Consider the following 25,974-nt stretch of genomic DNA (forward strand, 5'->3'; position numbering starts at 1 on the left):
AGTAGTAGTAGTGGTTGCTGTGATCTCTCCATTATTTGCTTTATTCGCCGAGCATCCATCACCATCTATAAATAAACATGATTATACATAATTGTTTGTGATAGCTTTGAAAAAATAATACGTTTATAAATATGCGAATCCGTTGATAAATTCCAAAGAAAGAATAATTAAACCAGAATACTAGAAACAGTTCTTTTTGACGCAATTGCATTTGAAGTGAAGGATACTGGGTTCGAGTCCCATAGTGAACATCAACTCTGAGATGCAGGTACATCCAGCTGACGAGTCCCAAGTAGGACGAAACGCGCGTCCACTGCTAGCCACTATCCATCTTTGCTTACCATGCTTGGGAATTAAGGCTATATCGAGGCAATACGCACAGTATGCACATATGTCAATTAGAGACTGACCAATTGCAGTCCTAAACATCAATGGGAAGATTCAAACAAACAATACTAAGTGAATTGCATTCACGATATATTCGTGAACCCACAGGTAACACTTTGGTAAAGCTTTACAGGGAGTTGAAAGAAAGAACAAATGGCATAACATGTCAATTAGAAAAGAACTCTCGACATAATAAATGATCTAATAATAAATCATAGTAATCGGTCAATATATATTTTCACCATTTGTTATTGCAAAAATCCTATTTAAAAAAATCCTAAATCCAAAAAGAAGATACGCTTATTTTTTATCCATAACACTATTTGTGTATAATTTATTATTTGACACTGTTTATGTAAAAGTGAATATAAGCTAGAGTTTAGTTTATATATGAACACTAATATAATGCAGAATCATTTGTTACATTACAAGGGAAAAACAACGAAATGGTCAAAAATAAAGAACAATTCTTCGATAAAAATCGATGTAAATCCATTGAAGTAGGAAAACATATAGTATATAGAATATAAGAAATAACAATTATTTTTCACTCTACCGGAAAAATGATATTTTTTAAGCATTAAATAACAGTACTTATTGACAAAAATATAGTGATATCAATAGGTAATAGGCATATGGTTGTGCGAAATAGTGAATTAATTGAAACTAAAGATGTACACTAGTGAGTGCCAGATCAGTGATTTAGAGATAATGTGTTGGCTCCGAGATCTGAAGATCGTGGGTTTATTTCACATTAAGGTTACAAGTGAGCATAACTGAAGAGTCACATATTTGTACTATAATAGTTATCTATAGCTTCATAGATTTTAGTGGTTGCCTAACGTAGATCGGCTTGCATTCTTAATAGCATTCAATAATCTCTACACGTTACTCCGCTCCCACTCAATATTACCAGATAAAAATATTTGTAAGCTTAATTATACATCTAAATAAATCAGTTTCCATTTTAAGTATATCATATATGTATTTTTTTTGTCTAGTTCATTTACAGAATACCAGTAGAAAACTATCAAAGCTTTGACATTTATACATTTAAAAAAACATAATATCCTTTATTTGTAGCAGTGTACTTTTTCATCAATTCATTCAATAATTAGTAAGCTAACACATAACACGTAATAATAGCACTAATCATCATTAATTTACAATATGGTCAGATATCGAGAAAGGGAAAATAAGATGATTTCTACAACTAATTTAGTTTAATGTTCTCTTTTTTTTTCAGTAGACAGCTGTCTGTAGTTGTTGTTTATCTAACTTGTACGTATTATGAAAAGAAAGAAAAAAGCCAAAATAAAGTGATATTTACCATACCAATTATTTTACAAGAAAACAATCCTATAAATCAATTTTATTCTAGTAAACTAACCTACGTAGAAAAAAATGTGCCTACATTGATATGTAAATTATACGAAGTACGATATTTTAAAAACATAGTTTGTTTTCTCGAAGAAATCGACAGACGTTACGAGTGAAATCTTAAAAAAAGTATAAATTTTAAGTCTTTGTGTTTGATCACTCCGCATTACCATAGTTCAAGGAGATTAAGTGGAGTGAAGGAAATAACACAGAAAAAGTAAGAGTTGTAATAATGAGTTAATTATAAATAAAAAAAGTATGTTTAAGATCTAACGGAAGATAAACAACGAGTGTACTGCACTGACAACCCTGAGTCAATTGGCGATTCATAAGGAAAATTGATTAATTTCAATGGATAAAATTATAAAATGATTGCTGAACGTCTATATAATGAATAATTTATTCTAGTTAGGATCAAGTATTAGAAACTTGCCTAGATTTATAAATGTATTTGCTAAAAGTGTTAAGAAGTTAGGGATATTAAAATGACAAAATAAATCTCATCAGAAAAACACTTCTGGCTATGTCCTGAATTATATCAATTAAACCCACATACAATCTGTAATCTAGAACAGGTGTTCCTTGTAATTTGTCTTATCATCTACTATTCACTGTGTTGTTGTACAGTTGATACTTTCATTAATTTTAGGAAGTTTAGGAACATATCATAGATTATTTTTATTTATCCTTAATACATGTTACCCTCCAATGTTTGTTTGTTTTGAATTTCAAGAGGTATCATTCCAAATCTGATCGATTTAATCAAGGTTGTCAGTGCAACATACGGTTTACTGACTAGTTTTAAATCGCTTTAACTAAAATCAGCAACTATAGATAGTGATTATGTAATAGATTATAAAATGTCAGTATGCAACTGGTAGCAAGGATCATATTTAAAATCGATGGCCTTGAATAATTACGTAATGTAGTTATACATGCTTTTCACAAGCTAACTATATAGTAACCGAATACGAAATTCTACGAAAATAAATTTTCGTAATCAAAAACTTCAATTAACACTGTAGTGAATCCCATAAGTCATTAGTGACGTAAACGTAACATTATGGAATCGGCAAAACGCGAGAAATTCGACTTTATTCAGGTAATTAAGCAACAATTGATCTAATAAAGTCAAGGGAGAGTTTTAACTCATTCAAGGCAAAACCAAAAATTTTGACTAAAACTGAATCGAATTTACATGAATATTAGATCCAAAGCTGGCCATTTACGAATAAATACTACGACTGATGATACAAATCTTCCAAGTCATCAAAAAAAAATAAGTTTCAAATATGAACTGAACTTAAAATTCATGGAAAAAGGTAATTTTAAGCAAAATCAACTGATAATAAACAAAAGATATACTTTTTTGTTACAGTTAGTTATGCTCTGAATATATTTACTAAACGTCTTTTATGGGCATGAAAAAATAACAATAACGTATATATATATATATATAGGTATTGAATGCACGCAACTTCTTACCATCTCTATCGATTGTCAAATCCGGATCTTCAGTGACTTCATTTTCTTCTTGAATAGCATCTGTTTGACCTTTTAAAAATAAGTCCAATTGTTCTGATAAAATGAACAAAAATGAACGAAAGCAATGAACATAAGTAGTTTGTTATTAAGGAGTAATAACAATGAAAGGAAACGAAAAAGAATATACGCATATATAAAAAGAATAAACATTTAATGAAATAAGTACGGTTAATTAAAAAAATTTGGAATCCATGAGAATAAACTGACAAGAAGAGATATTGAATAAGATTGTTGCCAACAAAATAAATTATACTACTTCCTTTTCAATTGAGTTATATATTTTTGATTTATGAAATAAAATATGTAAAGTAACGCTGCCAATTAATCTGTCTTAATTGAAGTTCTGTACAACATGAGAACTGTCATTTTAAAAATATAACCTGAATATATACAAACTTTTATTTGAGAAATTAATGTTTAGATATATGAATGACACCGTTTAAATGAAAATCTGTATTCCATAAATTTGTATTCACTGTTAATTTTTTTTTTAAATATCTCCCCACTATTTTAGTACATCTAGGGGTAATGATTGATCAGCACTCGGTAGCAGTGAAAATAAACAGATTGATTATTTCAAAGTAGCTTATATTAATGGTTAGTTATACACATCACAGAGCTTGGCACATACGTCCATTGATTCAAATTACCATACCATATTAGCATTGAGAGATAGATTTTTCAGGACAAATGCCAAAGTGATACAAGCAGCAAACGTCACAGCACCAATAGTAGAAAATAGTAGGCATTCACAATATGATTTGACAAGAAAAAATGAATTCCAGAATAAACAACGTACAATGGTTATAAAATTCAAGATCTAACGGAAAGATAAAAAGTGACTAGATCTGCACGAACGTGACCGATCTTGCTCCATATCACCAAACGTTTCTGGGCATCGTTCACGATAGTCGTGTAAACCTTATTCGGCTGGTCTGCACTTACCAACACGACACAGTTCAACAATCAATGACTTTATGGACACACTCATATATATCCTAAATATATACATCTGACCAGTAGTAAATATGAGAACAGTTTTAAAAAGGTAAACACTAAAGTTTGAGAGAAACATAAGGATCACAGAAATCATCTATAAAAGATTAAAATGTGTATAATTATCTTCAGTTTCTAATATTTAAAACAGGTTAAAAGAAACGCATATAAGAAACCTACAGAAGAATAAATTTTGATTTTTGAATAAAATTAAAACAACTGTAGCTCGAATTTATCGTTCACACCTGCTCCCACATTAATGGACAGTTTGTCAAGTTTTTCTTCATTGGAATATTCAAACCTATCACCCAATAATTCTAGTCATTTTAAAAATGATATAATCGATTATTACTGTTTAAGGATGATCGTAAAAGCCAATAATGTTTTAATAAGTTCTAGTGATCACTAAATTACTAGTTTATCAGTATGCTATATCTCCACATATTTAGACGAAACAGCCATCCACCTAAACACATTGAGCACATCTTTCGATAACATCAAAACCATTCGCTAATTTTTCATATTTATGTTTATATGCTCAAAATTTATTATTAGTAGTTGAGGACAAAAAACCATAGTTGTTTTGCTGCCGTTTTTAACTTTTATTCATCATGAAAAATGATCACCTTACCATGTCCGATTTGTTCAGATAAACGTAGAACTTTAATTAAAATAGCTCTGGTTTTCCACGTCGAAAACTAAAAAAAGTCATATATTCACTCTACTTATTGAAATAGTTTGCACATAATGCTTACACATCATCTACACAGAAAATGACAAATATTTTGAATGTTCTGGTAGCTGAATTTTAAAAAAATCACTCCAGCAAACTGAATAAAATTTGTTCAGCTTTACGCAGTGAAAAGATAAAATAAATAAGTAAGAACATCTATACAAAGAGGAGACAATACTAACACATTGTCATGTATGTTGTTAACGGTTTTTCATGAACGAATCTCACGAGTCTGACCCATGCCCGTGTACAAATTCAGCGTTTACAACAATTCTTCAATACTGAATAAAATTGTATACAAAGGTTTATAATGGTACTGGTACGACACTGTTTAGCTCAACAGAGCAAACTAAACATGGCTTCTACATATTATAAAAAATATTATTACTCGAAAAACAAAGTTCTTATGAATCCTGGCCAGTATATTGTTCTTAGCATATCGTAATAATCAAATAGATTTTTATTGAAAAATGTTTAATAAAAATCACAATGTAACCACAGTTTAGTTGAGGTAATCAAGAAAAAAAAAGATTCAATCAATTAAAATGATCATCACAATTCAAATTTTTTTTAATAATTGAAAGTTACAAATCTGAAATTGAAATTACCTACTTCCAATTCAATGAAGATAATGTCATTTCAACGCACCGCTTAAAACATGTAAAGCATTATACTGATATTGTGAAGGCTTATTTCAGTTTCAGTGAACTATTTTTTCTTCCATAAAACAATTGATTTAAACTAGAAAATCGTTCTGTTTTGTTAATGAGACCTTAAATGTAAATGAATTCTGTTCTGCAGTTAGAAATAGATGGAAGACAGAGTAATATGTCTGCTGTTTGTCTGAATTAATATGTTTAAATCAATAATCATTTGGAACTAAAAATCGCAAATATATTACATAAATATCATGGTTATTTTAAACAAGAATGTGCAGGTTGAGTTAGACGCAAATCAAAATGCAGTGTGTACTGAATTACAGAGAAAGAGATTAGTTCAGATGCCAAATCTGTTATTTTTGGCGTTAGAACAAACAACTTACTGAACATATTTAGAAATACTAACAAGAATAATGAGACAATAAAAAAGCAAACTTATTTTAATAAAACAATGTTGCTAAGTTAGAATTAAAATTAATAAATTAAAACTAACAATTTTAAAAGTAACCTGATTACATCACACTTTTCAGAACAACTGCCTATACTTATTGTTCAATCAAAATCTATAAAAGAGACAATTTACATTATTTGTCTTTACTAAGATGGGATAATGAGTTGATAAACCTTTTAGTAATGAAATGCAAATAGGAAAATTCCCTCTCAATTTGAATCAGTCTACCATCTACTTATATCACTAATGATGCAAAACTTGTGATCGTTTTCTTTACAAATGACTTTTAAATTATAATTATTATGATGTTGAATACTTTCAACAAGAATAAAAGCACTTTTCTTAGAACGAAAACAACTTATTTTGATGACCAGTCGTATTGTTATTTGGCAATAAGGCGGGATAATAATTTATGGACAACCTCTGAGAGACGATAAAGTGACCTTGAGAAAATTTGCCTACTTATTAGAGTCAACAGAGAATTCTAGATCAGCGTAGGGAATTAGGATTAAGATTAAGAGTTAGAAGTTAAAATTAGGAATTACAGTTAGTGTTTTCATTACGAACTGACATCAGCTAAAATGCCGAAATGCTATTTAGCCGAATGGATGAGTGAATTTTTCGTTTAAATTAAAGACTTGCTATACTAAAACTCATTAATTCGTCGATGGATTATAGTCTCGCCGACAATACATTAGTTGGAAAGGCGGCTAAATGGCATCAATGAGTATTATCATATGCCGATCAACATACTTTGCATCAATTTCTTCACAACCAGCAGCGTACTACTAATATTCATTTCATAAAACATCTTGATATTACTAGTCAACAAAATATGCCCAAGAAACAACTATAATGCCAAGGAAAATAAAAAAGGAAACATCGTTACCAACAAGAATAGATTGGGCAAAATAATAATAACAGTAATAGTAATAACAATAATAAAAACTTACGCTTTTCAGCTTCCGGTTTTAAACGTTTATTTTTGATAAGAATTTTTCTTTTAAGTTTTTCAGGTGGAGGTAGGGCAACACCAGGTTCTAGCTGGTTAATTTTGCAACAAAAAAAACAACAAAAACGGTACCACGAAGATGTAGAAATGTATAAGATTCAATGAATATTCAATATTACAAAAAATACATCCACACACACACACACGAAATGTTGGCTAATCAAATAAGTACTGCTACTAATAATAATAAAGCAATCAAATAAGAAAATCGATTTACTACTATTGCGTCATCCTCTTGCAGTTTGTTATTTTTCTTTCTAACTAGTCTCTTAACTTTCTTCTGAAGGCTGAATTGTTATAAAATTTTTAAGAGTCCATTCACTATCAATTTTGTCCATAGTTTGTAATGTTTGGAAATGTTTGAATTTATAAACTGTCGTATGCTATGGTTTTATTAAGTGCATAATTATATATGTAACGCAAAATGTACGATAATCACCGTACCAACGATCATCTTGGAGGTTTTCAGAAAAATAAAGGACAAGACGAACCTCTCTTACTAATACAATGAAATTATAATGAGAAATGACGTATTTAATTGTTAGTGATACAAAAGATATATCAATTTCGTTTGAAGTGTATAGTTAACATCTTTCAATAGATTATCGACTCAACAGTTGGAATCGTACGAGAATATTATTGCTTTTAAAAAGCCTTCTCATATCACTTTAAATGAATGACATGAAAAGACATCAACCATACAAAAACAGTACACAATACTTATTGATAATAACTAGGCAACCAATAAGAAGTAGAAAAATCTAACCTCTGCAATAGATAAAAAGTACATTGAAATCATACTAACTTCAGAGTTATGTACATTTACAAACAACTAATAATTAAAATCGGGAAGAAATCTAAGTGACAAACAGAATGAATTGAATCGGTCAAAAATTAACCGACTGATATAGGATCGTAAGAGATTTAAGAATAAACTGGTAACCATCAGTCTCCATTTCCTTTTAGCAGTCGAGTATTATCTACAAATTATCAGTAGTTTAGTGAAAATCATCTTGAGTTGTTTAACTACAGAAAATAATCAAGTATGAAATGATAAATCAAGTGACAACCAAAAAAACTTACCGCATAATTATCCAAAGGTTTAGTAAGTAACATATCTCCAAGTATCTCTTCACAATACTTCGCAAGTTTATACTGTTGATGTTTGCTTTTAGAGAAAAAAAGAAGTATACATATATATACAATGAGCAACGAACTTGGTACAAAAATTAAGGACTCAAATTGTTACACATTACATCAGCACAAAGACATAGGTATTATCAATATTAAAAAATAAATTGGTTGAAATGTCAATAAAAGTGAAGATTAGGCATGGAGGGTATATTCAAAAAGAGTAAATTCCAGCAATAAAATGAATGAAATAATAACGCCGAAAATCTAAAAGGTCATGAATATATATAATTCATATAAGACCCACAACAAAAGATAAAGATTAGCTTACGATACTCAGAAAATAAAAGTCAAGACCAACTGACAATGACATTATTAACTTATACAATGTTCCACTCTACTGTGAACTATTTTTTATTTCCGGTAAATATCGAACCGTGATGGGCAGTATTTCGGATAGTTTAAGACGTTTCAACTAACAAGATAAAGATGAACAACCTTATCAATTAAATAAAGTAACTCCCAGTACTTTAGCATTATTCACCTAATTGTAATGATTACACACAATGTTAATCTTGAACTGCTCAGGTCTGACATATATACAGCACAAATTTACTCAGGCAGAGACTCCGATGTTCAAACAATCGTAGTTTACTCACCGAATGGGAGATATCATTAGACAAATCCATATTATCACAGTGTGAATCGCGAAACGATCTTAGCTATATTATCACTGAAAGCGTGAGATCACTAGACGGCTGTTCCATTTTAGTATGGAAGTTAGAACTTAACACTATTGGAAACCTGGTTAATGGTCTAGAGGTTAAACATACGTGCATCAGGTCGAAAGTTCTGACTTCGATCTCCGCAAACGAAATAGTCGATAAGCAGTGCTAAGAAGTTCCATCCTAGAACGAAACGGTCGTTTAGTGCTTTCAGGTTATCAATGGTGGTTTAGATATGAATTATGTAAATTTCTAATCACTGGAATCCTTTATACAAATCCATATTAATTACAGAAGGCATAGAGCATCTAATTGTTGCAATCATGAAGAAAAAATAAACATTTCCGTAAATCAATCATACACTAATAATTCTCTACGAGCGTCTATAATTAAATAAGTGCAGTTCATATATATGTTCCACTTTCGTTGCCAAGTTTCACAACCATGATGTATTTTACACAATGTCCGTCATTTGACAAACAAACAAAAATCTATGGTAGTGCAAGTTATTAAAGCCATAAGAAATACTTGCAGAAGTAGATCTTCTAGAAATCACTGAAATTATTATATCATGTATTATTTATTGCTTATCCACAATCACATGTGGAAATTTATTGCACCATACAGTGCACTATTTTTATTTTGATGAGGAAATATCAATAATGACAACATACATTTTAAGGAATCAATTATGTAAAAATATGAAATAAGTTAATTATAGTAAAATATGCACAAAATAATCATCTATCGTTTCATGAACCAGAACTATGAAAATATTACTTTAACTAAAAGTGGAAATTAAGCCTGAGAACATACTCTTATAGATATTTCCCTTGTGTTTTCTTGTTAGTGGTTGTTTTGATAGGTTGACCATGCAGTTGTTTGTGTTTTCTTTTATGGTTGGCCAACCACAGAAGAAAACACAAACAACTGTATGGTCAACCTATCAAGACAACCACTAACAAACATAGAAGAATACCTACTCCGAAAAGGATTAAACTACAATACAAGTGACGCCTTAAAACTAGAAATATTTCCCTTGTCGATAAAATGATTTTACCATGCTCTATCATGTAAACGAACTTTAATAAATACATTTTCACTTAAAATAATAACACAGTGGTGTGATTCATTCATTAAAATATATTGATAATATTTTTCATCAATAGATAAACGAAATGAACTTCAAGAGGAAAGGTAGTTGTTAGTCATTGATTAGAAAAGCAATGACTAGTCCACAAATATAGTAATCCATTTTAAGACTTCTTAAAAATTAACTTCACATCATGCATTTCATAACAGCTTTAGATAGTTTCAATGGTTATCAACAATAAAGAAATCGTTGATTTTCAAAGAAGAATAAGGTCAACATTTCTTTTTAAATAAGGTGAAATGTCATTCAAAACAACAACTTAAATAATCTGTCATCAGAATGTCATTATACATTTCATTATTTTTCACTCTGTATGAAACAGAAATGTAATCTTAATTTTAGTTATCAAGACATTACCAACTTAAAGACAGTTTTAATCAAATATTCAGTTTTGAACTTTAAACTAATTAGATAATGTCCCGCTAAATGTATAATACATCTACGAATACACATTCATTCACAATAATCTTATTAATTCAAATGACATCAGTTTGTTTGATTGATAATTTAAGTATGTTATTATTTGGTGAATCAATGAAGGCTAAAGTGATAAATATTCCCATATCTCTTTGAATTACTTCCCCTCAGCTGGAAGTGTTCGGCAGGAGATTCACTGGTACAACACAAGATACACTTAACATTTTCAGTATTTGAATGATATAGCGTAATAACGTTTGTTCATACCACTAATAAACCTTTGACTACATTTAAAAGCCTTTAGCTAATCACTGTAGTGTAGTCTATACTATGTTATTAAGCTTGAAGACCTCATGTCGAACAACCATCTATATGATAATACGTGATCTATCCAAACAAAATAATACTGCTTGATATTCTGACATTTACATTATTGGTCTATCACAGGAAGACAAATGACGAATAATGTCATGTACACAGAGGTTCTCAGGCGCTTGAGAATCATGTGTATAGTGTGAGATCATGCTTGTTTGGTGCTGGCAAACGGCTACTAGATCACGACGTCTTTACATATTCAACAGTAACTTCTTGCGAGTTCCTGGTTCAACAATTCGATTACCAAGATAAATAAACTACTTAAGTTACAAGGTTCAAACACTCTAAAGATTCGTACGTGTTTTCATAATCCAGAAAAGACATGTGATTGAACAAATGACATTGTGTGATAACAATGATAAAGTTGTAGAATCTGACTTTTGGAGTGACCAAAACAAAGAGGGTGAATATGTAATAAAACAATTGTGCAGTATTTCGAATAGGATAATACTGATAAATTCAACATTGTGTATAATAAAGTCATCATAAACCTAGTTCGCGTGTTGACTGGACAGACTAAATACTTCACTATGAATTATTCAAAAAATTTATTCAAAAAAAAACGAAGGTATTATTGTTTAGTTTACTGATACATTAGATAATAGATTCTTAGTGAGAAATACAAGAAATGCATATCATTGACAAGATGTATAGATTACATATAACTAATAATAACATTAAATTCATATATATCTACTAAGTTTTCGAGTTATTACAATTTCTAATTGGTTAAAAAACAAAAGGAAATAACAATATGCCTGAACATTGTAATTTGACCAATATCCATTTCACTACATAATTCATCTGTTTATTTTAAAAGAAATCCACTAAAGACTAGTTCCATTGAATATATATATATATATATATAATATTCTAACTATATTATATATATGAAACTAATTTATCCACTCTGATTAGATCTAATTTATGATACTAGGAATGAGTATAATTTACATTTGATTAATCAATAATTATCATTTCAATAACCAATGAAAGTCAAATGATCTATGAAGATTACATGTATTTGTTTGTATAGGATCTTGAGAGGTGAATGAACTAATCAATCGTCTTTTTGACTTTTGTATAGTTTATAGTGATTTTTATTTCACTTTGAAAAAATATTCCATTTTTTTAGAATTGACTATATCATGAGATTCATTCAGTAGTGAGAGGAATTTAAAAAAAGAATAGTCATTGATTAATGTTGAATGATTAATGTATAGCGCCAAATCTTTGAATGATGAAGGTTTTGGTTTTACAGATATTCAAACTAACCCTTTATTCTGGTAAATTTCTGAGAAGTTTACAGGCATTTTCTTTTTCTATGAAGCAGTAACGCTTTGACAAGAATGATTTCAGCAGTATTTTTGTAGAAAACTTTGTCCAAATGTCAGGTATGAAGATTCAAAAAAGATTGTTGATGTTTTAATCATAATAGTGTAAAACAATCATGTAATAAAATTAGAGTACTAGAGATAGGGTGTTACATATGAGACGTATAAAGCAATGAACATATAGAATTTGACGAAAATATATCATGTTTAAACAAACCAAAAGGAACTTATTAAACAGAATAGTATTTATCTGTACTTGTTAAATATAAAGATTAAGAGCTGTTGAAAGCTCTGCATTTTTATATGACCAATTCCCTAGAGATATACTGATTGTCTTGTTGCAGACATATTTCATGAACTGTAACAAGCCTAAATATTAACTATCACAGGTGATAGTCATGTCTTTAAATAAATTAATTAAAAGCATATGAACAGATAGAATTTACATGCTTTCTACAAATAGATATATTTGAGGGCGGAATTACAACTCCAAAGTCATGTAGAGATCATTAAACCAAATTTGTGTCTAAATATTATACATAAATTAGGACATACAATTTACAAAAATTATATAATTTTCTAACTAAAATCATAATTTTAATATATAGTTGAAATCATGAGTCAATTGAAGCTAGACCACCATGGAAAACCTGGGAGCGCTGGACGGCCGTTTCGTCAACAAACAACCCCCCTTATCATATGCTCACTAGTGACTGGCTCCATGAGGTTTCTCCTGGAGTTCTAGTGAGAAGCACTAACCAGTGGAGTTTAACTAGGTCTGTTGTGAAATGGGAACCCACTGAAGACAATTGGTGAAATGGTTGCTCAACTTCGTGAATTGGTTGAAGTTAGACATTAACACCGTTGGATACCGGCCGGTTCAGTGGTCTATCGGTTAAGTGCTCTGGCGCGAGACTGATAGGTTCTGGGTTCGATTCTCGAGAGGCGGGATCGTGGATGCGCACTGCTGAGGAGTCCCACAATAGGACGAAACGGCCGTCCAGTGCTTCCAGGTTTTCAATGGTGGTCTAGCTTCAATTGACTCATGATTTCAACTATATATGAAATCATATTTAATAAATATGACATTAAAAATTTCAATTTAAAAAAAAAGAAAACATTTTATGCACACTGCCCTATTGAGAATAACAATTTTTAAAATAATTAAAATCTTGATGAATTATTATGTGAACATATACGAATAGAGTTTACCTGCAATGATTTTCAAAAGACATGATAACTGGACAGTCACTTGCCACGAATGCTGTATCTCTAATTGCATAAATTACATCCTGTAAAAAAAAAGAAACCAAACAGATGAAATCAACACATGATCAATTCAGTTTATGAAGATAAGTAATCAATTTACTGTTTCTAGCTTTTTGTATTCTATATTAAAATAATAAATTGCATAGTTTAATCTTCAACATTCATTGAATTTCGTTTATCAAAAATTAATACAATCACTAAGACAAATGATTTTAAATAAGGACGCATTTGTCTGATGTGAGCGGAAGAGTTATGAATAGTTATTGAAGTACGTTCTTTCGAAGTTGACACTTTAACAAGATATAACAATATTAGGAGGACTGACAATCATCCATACTTTCGAAACAATATAATCTAACTACGCAAAAACAATTGCAAGGAGAGACCAACTGAATGCTTAAAGGTATTAAACTGTGAACATTTAAACTTTAAAAACGTTAGTTCCAATCTACATAGCTCCCTAATCATAAATAAACGTATTGAGACACTAGAAGACTCGAGTTTTCACATTCAGTCCTTTGACAGAAGTAATAAAATCGAGATATTTATGAGTGAAAGAAAAACAACACAGGTGAAACAACCGAAGAAAAAACAGTCTTGAAGGGACTCAAATTGGTGAAGAAATGTCCTTCAGTACACATAGACGGATTGAGTGCGAAGCCATATATATATATATATATATATATATATATATACTTTGCAGATTGACTGAAAGATTATTAGGAATACTCTATACATAAGTCAAGTTAATTTACTATTATTCATTGTAAAGAAAGAAATATTTAATTACAATAAATAACAAATGAAGTTTCAAAAACGAAAACAGATAGAAAATGAATAAACAATTCGCTTTTAGGTCAATGACTTAAATAAGATTGATATATATAGGGAAAAGTATATTAATTTTTAGAAGGAATTCAATAATACTTAAGACCATATAGATGATAAAATTGATTTGATTCTAGATGATCAGTCAAAACGAGAAAAACATGTTGGAGATAAAATAATTTATGGACAAATAAGATATTTACATTCAAAGTAAAAGAGAATCAAAAGATAGAAGTGTTGACTATATAAGAACTTTCGTATAAATTAGAGCGAATAGTTTCACATTATTTAGGCACCGAGTTGATGTAAGACATTAAGAATCCAACATTTGATAACTTATCAAGTTGAGTAGTTGGAGAAATATTTGTTGAAATTGTATGTGATAACATGAAAATCTTTTCTAAACGTATCTTTTCCAAGGTAAAATTTCTTTTTATGATGTAAATTAATGTTAACTTTGAATTGCATTGGTTTGACATATTATCTACTAATCAGCTTACTGAACCCATTTTTTGCTGACTTAGAAATTTCCAGAAACTAAACAATGAATTTTTTCATCTAACCAATAATAAATATGATGAAACGGTAATAAAATAACTGTTTTATTACTGTTATCATATTATTAGTATTATCTTGAAACTCCTAATGAATACTAAAATCCATCTTTCGTCCAGTTTCAATAACATGAACTTCAGTACAAGTTAATCAACAAGCATCCAAATGCCCTGGTACGGTCGAGAGTGGGGAGAGTCCTCTCTCCCTCTCGAAATGCTCTCACATGGCCACGCGTATATAGCCTCTACCAGGGAAGTCCTACTCATTGCCTTCTCGTGGCGTGGTGTTATTGTTTATGAAGTTGAGAGGATGAAAAGCAAATGTCCGGCGTTTTAACCGGGTTGGTGGACACGGAAAGTCCACCTAGGGGAGTTAGAAAACTTTGATTCCAAATCAATGGTGCATATGGGCTTCAGTATCCTGAGGGAACAAATGGCGTATGAATCAATTGTTGGTCACCGGCTACCATGGGATTGCATCTTCTTACGGTGCTCCACTGCCTTGTGGATCAGATCTTTAGGTCAAATGCTCTTGGTGTGGCCCCCTAAGAAAACCACCTGCTTCGGTCTGGGCAGCCGGGCAGTATCACAGCCCTCACACAAGTGTGGAGCATATATATCTGGTGCCCCTTTTTACCAATATGTATGTGTTTAAATAAATAAATAAAAACTTAATATATAATACCAATATTAAAGGGATTACATTGAATGAGTCGATGTATTCGTGAGGATTTCAATAACAGTAGATTTAATTCATTTTAATGGATAATGATAGTCTTAACGTATATTCAGCCTATCAAATAGATAATCGAAAATGAATTCAAATTAGAAATATATTTTTAATGAATATGATAGTAGTGCTCATTACAAACTGATATCAGCTCAAGAATGTTTGTAAATTATTGACAAAATATGCAAACGTTTTTACAAAAAATAACCCAGTAAGTAGTAATCTGATGATGACTTATAACTGAATTTAAAATTATGATCAGAATGCGGGTTTGTGAAGTTTGTAGTAATTTCAATAGTTGAATTCATGAGTCGATGTAAGCTAGATTGCCATTGAAAAACCTCTATTCTGATCATAATTATCATGTGTTCAAAAGTGACTAGCTTCAAGATGGATTTTTTGTAGTTCTAGTGAGAAGCCGTAACCAGTGAAGTCCAAGCCGTGTCGGGTGTGAAATAGTTAGCCGCCAAAGACAATTAATGAAAGATTGCATAAGATCATGGATCGATTGAAGTTAGACACTAATACCGTTGAATGCCGGCTTAGTGGTCTAGGAGTTAAGCGTTCGCGAGTGAGGCCGAGAGTCCTGGATTCGAGTCCCGAGTGCGGGATCGGGAATTTTCACTGCTGGGGAGTCATATGCTGGAACGAGACGGCTATTCAGTGCTTCCAGATGGTCTAGCTTACGTTGACTCATAATTCAACTACTGGATTTAAGATTGTTTCTTTATATATTTTCCTCCAAAACGGTAAACAGTAATGTCAAATAATTTACAGATAAAAACATAGTTTGAAGTTCGAAATTAATTAAAAATTGACCAAAACTGAACAACAATATCAATAATATTGGATTCTAACTTAAAAGGTTTAGAAATTGTGACTGTTGCGAAATGATTCAATGTTACTCAAGACTATAAGTACAAACTACTTAAAAGCACCCAACAATTATTAATATCTAGTATTCAATGATTCGTAACAAAAACTTAAAAAACATACCTTCATAAAAACACATAATTAATTCCTAGTAAATTATTTCACTAAAGGTCAAACTTATTGATTCTATTATTATTATTTTCTTTCTCTTGTAAATATCTTTCGTGTACACATTGACCTAGAAATAAAACTCAAAATTATGTCCACTTTTTTATGTAATTAGTTTTGATGATGTACTGTATACGGAACAAGTGAACTGGATAAATAATTACCATGAAGTATAAGAGTTGATTACCTTCAATTAGGTGAATATGGGCTATCAGGCACATATATCATAAATAATCCATATTGAAATTAATTAAATAAAATGATTATGGAAATTATAAAAGTTTTTTGACATGTGAAATGTTACATTCTCTTTTTAGAAAATTAGAAATTAAGAAAAGTAACAAACAAATATTTCAGTAATAAATTTGAAGTTGTACCTCTATTTAAATCAATTAGGTAATTTGATATCACTGAACGTTTATTTTATTTCCTTGTCACTGTCTACTCTCATAACATATGATTATTATTATTACTACTACTATTAGTACTGTGAAAAGCAGAATACTTTAATATGTTTACACATAAATAACTGTTTTAAGGCATCATATACATTACTGATCAGTAGTATTAGTAGACTATGAAATGAAAAAAAAACAATAAATAAGTACTGGGCGAGCGTTTCGTCCTATTTCGGGACTCCTCAGCAGTGAGCACACACGACCTCGCCTCGCCAGATTCGAACCCGACAGACCACTGAGCCAGCATTCGATGGTGTTTATGTCTAACTCCACCCAAATCCACGAAGTTAAGCAACCGTTCACCAATTGTCTACAGTGAGTCTTCATCTCACATCAGACCTGGTTTGAACTACACTGGTCACTGCTTCTCACTAGGACTCCTGGATTTACCTCTCGAAGTCAGTCACCAGTGAGCATATGATTATTATCACAAGGGGCTTTTGTGGACATTTAGTATTTTCATAGTTGAAAGCGTGAGTCAATTGAAGCTGGACCACTAGGGAAAACCTGGAAGCACTGGACGGACGGCTCAGTGGTCTATCAGTTAAGTGCTCTGGCGCGAGACTGGTAGGTCCTGGGTTCGAATTTCGCAAGTGCGGAATCGTGGATGCGCACTGCTGAGTGGTCCCACAATAGGACGAAACGGCTGTCCAGTGCTTCCAGGTTTTCCATGGTGGTCTAGCTTTAATTGACTCACGCTTCGATCTATGAAAATACTAAAACCCATTCTGATAATAATAAATAAGTAGTGTTTCCAAATCAATTGGAATGACAAAAAAATAACATCCAAAAAGAAGAAAATGAAAGAACGAAATAAAAATTTATTCCATTCTAGTATGATCAAATTATTGATGTGAAATGAATACAATGAATAGAAAGCAATGTACTTTTTCAAAAAAAAACTTTGCTATTCATTCAACGCTACGAAATTCTTTCTAGTTAACATTTGTCCCATATTCGTCTAATACAAATAATATTAGTGTTAAATATTTCAGATATCTACCAAATATAATAAAACTATTAATAGTAATAGTTCAATAACTCATTATCATCAAAGTAGACATTATGTGCAAACAACATAACAATATGATAAACAATCTTAACGCTACTGAAGTGTTCAGCATAAATAGAAAATTGTAGACTAATTAGAGAAAAGAATACTGAATACTTTAGAGGTTGGTAACATAATACTAATTACAAGATATTAAGTTGATTTCTTATCTTCATCGCTTTCTTTGTCACAGAATAATACATTTTAATCAATCAAAAGATTTACTATGTTTAACAACGAATAAACACGTGAGAACTATTCAACGAAGGTATACTATTCAAAATGACAATGTCAATACATTGGTAAATCAAGAAAATAAACCTTTAGATATAGGATAAATAGCACAATAGTGTTACCGAAATAAGATATCTTATTAAGAGAAATTCATGTAATAAGGTGTTTGTGAGCTTGAAGTAACTGAAATGTTCTTCAAAATTTCAAATATTATCAGTCAACCAAAAACACTGCTAATATATTATTCATGTATTAAACGATTGAGAAAGGAATAAAAATAGGGAAAATTATTACAATGCGAGTCCTAATAACTTAAATTTTAATGAAGGAAAACCGATCGGACTACCGATAATTTTTCAGCGTAGAAAGTATTGGGAAAGGTCACGATGTTAGGGTACAGTTGATTAGGTGTTAAACTGGTTACTAGTGCTTGATTCGTATAATTTCTGCTTATTCTGAGAACTGAAGGTTTCCAGCTTTACCTCGTATGATATTATTAATGCACACTATGAGAAGACAAAACAAACAAGAAATAGCAGTCTAGTGTTTATCGGTTTAAATAGATGAATTGTGCCAGTTCTATTGTATCCGAACAGTCACTAAAATCAGCGAATCTGGGTTCCTGCCATCGTTTAAATAGTGTGATCTCTGGGACTAAAACTCTCGTCAATCAGTATCATCACAGTTGAGATATCAAAAAAATATAATATAATTTTTGTTACTAGTCTTTAATCATTCAGCAAGTCAGTTAGGTGAAATGCAGAACCTCGGCACATCAGTACATCAATGGAAGTTGTCATTGATCATTCATTTAGTTGGAATTAAAATATAATCTTTGACATCAATAAACACTATAGTTTACTTTCATTTCTTTATTCACAAACATGGTGACAAATTGTACGTTTAAGAGTCAATTCTAAGAAATATATACCTATATCTATATAAGTAAACACTTACTCCAAAAGATGACCGAATAGCAAATAAACAAACAAGCAATAGATTATGCAAATAATTACCGAGAAAAGGAAGGAAAATCATCACCAAGTGAATGTAGGTCAAATTCCAAGTAAAAAATAATTTTGTTTAGGAAAAAAGGGTAATTTTTGTACACAAAGGTCAGTATGAAACTAACAGGGAGAAACTCTTATTAACAAGAACAACAAAACGAAAAGTTAACTTATGCTTCGCAGAAAATAAATGTAGGAAAAAAAGTACCAGAAGGCAAAAAAGATAATTTTAGTAATAAAAAAAGGAATAGAAAGAAAATTTCACACATCAATAAAATAAATCAAGTTACTTGATTGAAATTTACCTTAAATAGTATATCGGTACACATTGCTTTACCATGCGTGATTATTGGTTCTTGATCTTCGCCTCGACCATCCCAACAATCCAATTCAATACATCTTGAAATGATGACCAGAAAAATTGAAAAAATTGTAATAAAGTGTAGTAAAAAAATCACTGTGCAACCATAAATAATTTTAATTAATCTTCGTTCCCGGTGTAAAATACGAACGCAGAGAATCAGACAGATATACACTCAAGTAAAGGATTTGTTTCGGAAGTTATAGGAGCTAAAGTAACAGAAAATGGAAGTTAATGTTCGCGTCTGCGAGCACATTTCTTAATAACTAGGATCACTTAGTCGACATGCTTCCTACTATGTACTCGCTTGTCATCTACTTGGAGGCATACAACTAACATTTCAAAATCATTAGTAAACAAACAAATTTAAACTTGTTGCATTTTACAGAATCTATTGCTTTTAAAAAACAAATCGGATGTATACGTTCTATAGGATAATGCTGTCAGCCATGCACTACTATAAAGACCTCAATTACCAACACAGTCCTGTAACAGCTAACTCATTTTTGCAATTATACACTCATTTTAATCATCTTTTCTTGAATTTTAAGTTTCACTTGCCTAACATTTATAATCAATTCTTTCTTTTGTAGCATTTATTAAGTAATTTTTAACATAAAATTTTCCCCAGTTACCCATATTTATGAATGTTTACTTCCAGAATATCTACAGTACCTGACGTATTCCCTTGAGGCAAACGTTTCTAGTTATTTTTACATACTTGTCGTCATTTTTACTTACACTTCACTGATGAGAACATTTTTGGCATTGCGACATAAAGTATGTTTACTACTTTTAGATGACTAATACTATTATTTTCTAAACGATGAGTAGCTGAAAGGAATCCATGAAATAAATGAATTTGCATTATTTAATTATTTTTTGTTCTTGCTTTATTTAAAATTTATCAACGAGAAAAGTATGCAATATCAACATTCAATTCGTGTAGATACATGTGTACATGTGTATGGTTTTTTATGTAAGGTGATTTGTTTTAACTAACATTTGGAACAGATAAATTTTCTGAAAAGATTCAAAGAGTTTTGCATTTATATAGTTAAATGGTAAATATCACATTGATAAGTTATTTTGATAATCACTATTAATCCGGAATACAGAAAAGAGTAGTCCATGTAACTACTTAGTTATTGGTTTCTAAATCACAGTCATTCTGAGTTATTTTTTCCTAAAAATAAACCCACATATAATCACTTACATGAGAGCTAAAAACATGAATCATGTTAACTAACTAACTAACAGGAAGTATGATGAAAGATCAAGAGATTACAATAGAGATCATGATAAAAGAACAAAAGAACTACAAAATAAAAGAAAATGAAATAGGTATAACAGAAAGGAATGCAGATCTAATCACCTCAATGTACGTTATGTTGGGTGGAACAAGGAAAACAAACAACGTATTCTACTCGTATATCTGTGATACGGAGATGTAATAGACTTGAATTCAATATATGAACTAGTAAATCCGACAACAATTTAAGGCATACTCTAGTAGTCACAAGTGGACCAGAATTCAATTTGAAGATAAAGCAATCAACAAACACATGAAAGTATTATGTCGCAATTAGAATAAGGTACATCACAACGTACAAATTAATCATCATTATATCCGAATATCAGACTCCTTTTCATAAATATATATTTTTTAACTGAAAGTTGTTTTTATTGGGTATTCAACCGATTTGTTCAATAAATTTATACTAAGGAAATAAAGATAAGGTATACAAAAGTGAGAATAGCTAATTTATGAAACATCATTTATCGATGGGTGTGGAAAGAAAAGATTTTGTGCATAAACAAAAAATATGATTAAATTTCGATTAAGCAGAGAAAGAAGGATTGGAAATAACATAATTGCTAAGAAAACTAAATTAATTAATGAAGTGTTAGTTTTAAATCCGATCCACCCTAACCCAAACACATATAAAACAGACTTAATTTATTAACTAATTAAATAAAAGACAATGTATGATAAGTAGATGATGGTTTGAACAGGATAGCGTTCTATTTTGTTACTATCAAATGGTTTACAAAACTAATTTCAAATAATTATACTTATAAAGGTGAACGCACCAAAAAAGATTTCTACAATGACAATTATAAGTGAAAAATAAGTAAAGCAGAGAAGCGGTATGATTGCATTAGTCGTCTGTCAATAATTTGTTTGCAGATTTGAACCCGTATCTTCTAACTACGGCTTCAGTAATCAGAAAATTATAACATTTATTTAGAAATGTAGTTCCACATTGGGTTTTTTAATTTTCATCATACAGCTAAGTTCCGCTAACCACTAAAGACAAACGGATAGATTAAATAATATACAAATAACTCAAACATTCGTAAATTTAATTCATTGAGTTATAGGTGAGAATGTTACCTCACCTACCAAAGTTTTAGTAGATATATATAGTCAACTAATATATTATAAATCTTTAACATAATTTACGTACAGCTATAATTCTAACCAAACATATAAGCACGTAAATACTAGGATGAGCTATCGACTAGCTAAAGGGTGTAGAAAACTATCGGATACGTCCAGAAGATGTCATAAAGCTAGGAAATAAAAACACCTGTAAACTTAGAAAACACCGACTTTCAGTCGGCTTCTTATGATTTATTGTATTTATTATGGTATTTCTTTTCCATAATACCCTAAGAATAGGAATTGTTTGCAAAAATTTATGTGCAGAAAATTGAAAAAGATCTATATTACGACTGAGAAATTAGTTGGTCAAAAACCATTGATCCTACTAAAACAGCGAATTCATCTAGTTGACGTCAGAAAGTGTTGTAATTCATGCGGACCAATAGTTACATAAAGCATGATATCAATAAAACAATCCCCAAATTTACTGATAATGCTAAGATACTAACGTTTAAAAAAGCCTGGGATAACTTTGAACTGTTATTAACGTACTTTGATTGTATGTTTTTGAAGCAGGAAATTCGAATAAACAACACAGCTTTTATTAATATTCATAATAGAACTTGTATTAATGATCAGTGAACAAAAGTAAAAATAGTAACCACAAAGGTAAGGGATAAACAAAAACAAAGTGAATAACAACGATACTGGTAATAATAAGATGCAATCAAAAACTTTCAAGTTTATGCACAAGATTTATAAAAGGTTAGGTGTTAGTTGGATTGAATAATAAGGGTAAGATGAAATTGACAACCAATAAGTGACCACTGTAGATTGGTACTGAGCACGTTTCCTTTACAATTTTTGGAGCTATTGCGTCAAAAGGATGAGACGTTGAGTAATCATACAGTTGTGTATGCTAATTATGTCGACATACTGATCACAAGTGGAATGCTTGACAGCAGAAGGTATAATTTCAACATAGAAATAGACAATAACACTGTATTTTAAAACAATAACATTTCATGTTTACTTTTTAGAAAGTATAACTGTACGTGAAAACACCAAAGAAAAAAAAAGAAAACAGGTTGAAGAGAAGAAAGGAAATAAACATTCACAAACCTATAACAACAAATCCATTTTGACAGCTAGGTATATAAGGTTGAATGGTCTATAAAGTGATATGTTTCTAAACGGATAAAAGTTTGAGAAAATAGTCCTGTTTACACAGTTCTGTGACAACATGTTTACACACTTTAGTGGACAGATAGAAAGAGTATATGAAACTTGAGTTCATCAAAGTTCATTATATACTTTCATTCGTCTAAGATAATAAGCTATAATAAGGTAAAAAACATCATACTTAATGATACTCTCTAGAATAATATCCACTTGTAAGTTTGGCTACTAAATTTAAACAAAAATAATGTTAAAGAAAGTATTATACAAAACAAAAGTGAATTAAAATTGTTCTCTAAATGATTTTCCAGCTTTTTTTCACTACAATGATCCATTTTTCGAGGAGACAAATATAACTGTTGCCAATATTTTAATTACAATTTAAGATACAATCATTACTTCTGTATTGTATTAGTGTAGCCTACGGAGTGGTAATCTAATTAGTTGGAACACTTGACTTTTATCAACAAGTGGACACCTCACCTCAACTACATACAGTAGATCAGTCTAAAAAGAGGGAAGGTAGTATTGCTAGTCCTTACACCAAACCTAAAGCTAAAAATGTAATAAACAAACATAAGTTTGCTTACTATTTTAATGTCAATAATTTAAAATCACTACAAACTGGAAGCTAATGATAATTGCAATAGATAATCCTTAATTAAAACCAAAATTAAAACTAACTTACCGACAACCAGCCAATAATACTTGTCGATACATTTCAACAGATGATTTACCACCAAATTGTCGTCCAATCAAATACGTATTATGTGATGAATTAATATAATAATGACTGAGTGGTTGATCCATATCTTGATAAATATCTAACTTGTCCAAAAATACACATGCATTATCATCAGACATTAAATAACGATAAAAGCATTCAATGGATACTTCATCTGTGGATTTAAAAGAAAAAAGATTGAAAAGGAGAATAAATAAGATAAATAAAGAAGAACAACAACGAGAAGAAATAATTTAACCAAATGATTAGGTATAATAAATTATAGTAGAGAAACCAAAGATAATTTTATAATGAAATAAATGATTTTTCAGACTATGATTACAACAGAAGGTAAGGAGTTTACATCACACATTTGTTTGCAATACAGGATAGAAGAGAAACTGAAAAATACATTAGAAATTAAGCTACAAAAGCCTTCTCATTTAAACAACAGTATTAATATACACGTTTGTAATAAAAAATCAAATACGATTACGTTTTGAAGGGAACAGTTTCATTTTGTGGAGTCAGTGCCTGGGTGTATGTACCCATATGTATGAAGTTCCGTGATGAGATAACGTTTAATCACTATAATGTAACTAAAACTTAATGTTCATTTAAATATTGTGTCTGATAGATAGTGTATGTAATATTAGTTAAAAAAATAAACCCAGTTTAAGTCCAGAAAAAGAGAAAAAAATCAATTCGAAATGATGATATGATAATTAATAATATTACGAACACTTGTTAAAGCTACAGACTCAGGTGAAACTTTAATCAAACCATACATGACAAACATAATAGTATCGTTAGGAGACATTGATAATAGATATGAAAGCCAAAAATACAATTACTAAAAAGTAACAAAGGTATGGAAAATTAGACAAATGTCTCCAGAGTTAATCATTTAGCAGTATAATAGTCGATGACCCTGTGATATATAAACACGATGCATATTCAACCATCGTCCACCAATATGTAACGTGCTGCCTAGCCTACGACCAGTCTGTGAAATATTACAATTGACCAGTTTATGATAAGGAGTCAGTCGACAAAGTTATCGGGTGTAAAATGTAAATGTTTACTTGTATGTTGGCCATCTCGACACAGAAATCTGTTGCATGAATAAAAGTATGATCACCTTTTTTATCTTTCACTAAACTTCATGTGTTAAATTGTTCCACAATTTTCGTTTCATGATTTTACCCACTATTTTCCAAGTATATTCTCTAAGTTTAGCAGTCATCTCGACTAATATTATGTTCCTGATTTATTTGTCGTTCATACTACTTATTTGCCGTCTTAATGTGCCAATTAGCTGGTGAGAGAAATTGATGAGATTCAAATTTCTGAAGATCCATCAAAGGCAAAAGGAATATACGACCTAAAATGAAAATGTCTTCTTTCCCAACTTACCAGTATTTTTGAATTCTTCTTGTGTTTCATAATTTTCTTGAATATACTTAATAGTTTGTTTGTTAGCAAATGGATAGAGAATTTCATTTAAGCGAGGATCACGTTGAGTCTATGAAAATAAAAGCAGAGAAAAATCAATCATAAATTCAAAGAGAATGTATTGATAGCATAAGAAATAGTGAGTAAATTTCCAGATTGATAAATTATATGTGTAACTTCGAACATAACAAATAGCTCTATGGCACTGTTTTACTATTGATAACCTATCTTATTGAATGTTTGTTTCAATCAAAGGAACTACTAAAAATAGGGAATTTCTCTACGGTAATGAAAAACATAGCAACAATTGTCCGTTTATTCACTTATTTTTTGCTTTCTGGTAAACTAGAAATCTTGTGTACTCCGATATTCGATTTCCTTAACATAAATCACCGT

General features: G+C 30.4%; 1 protein-coding gene across 1 annotated transcript in view; it reads right to left on the reverse strand.

Moving 5' to 3' along the window:
- Positions 1-25,974, reverse strand: part of Smp_146330 (putative phospholipase C beta) — a gene marked incomplete at both ends in the record, with an annotated part of 91,637 nt that overhangs the window by 27,138 nt on the left and 38,525 nt on the right. The window contains 7 exons of the mRNA XM_018795606.1: positions 3,253-3,337; positions 7,129-7,191; positions 8,247-8,331; positions 13,511-13,592; positions 19,808-19,869; positions 24,088-24,298; positions 25,540-25,648. Of these exons, the coding sequence (XP_018649902.1) occupies positions 3,253-3,337; positions 7,129-7,191; positions 8,247-8,331; positions 13,511-13,592; positions 19,808-19,869; positions 24,088-24,298; positions 25,540-25,648 (697 nt within the window). The remainder of the gene's footprint in view (positions 1-3,252; positions 3,338-7,128; positions 7,192-8,246; positions 8,332-13,510; positions 13,593-19,807; positions 19,870-24,087; positions 24,299-25,539; positions 25,649-25,974) is intronic.

The sequence above is a fragment of the Schistosoma mansoni genome, chromosome 2 (assembly GCF_000237925.1).
Source record: "Schistosoma mansoni strain Puerto Rico chromosome 2, complete genome".
Lineage (NCBI taxonomy): Eukaryota > Metazoa > Platyhelminthes > Trematoda > Strigeidida > Schistosomatidae > Schistosoma > Schistosoma mansoni.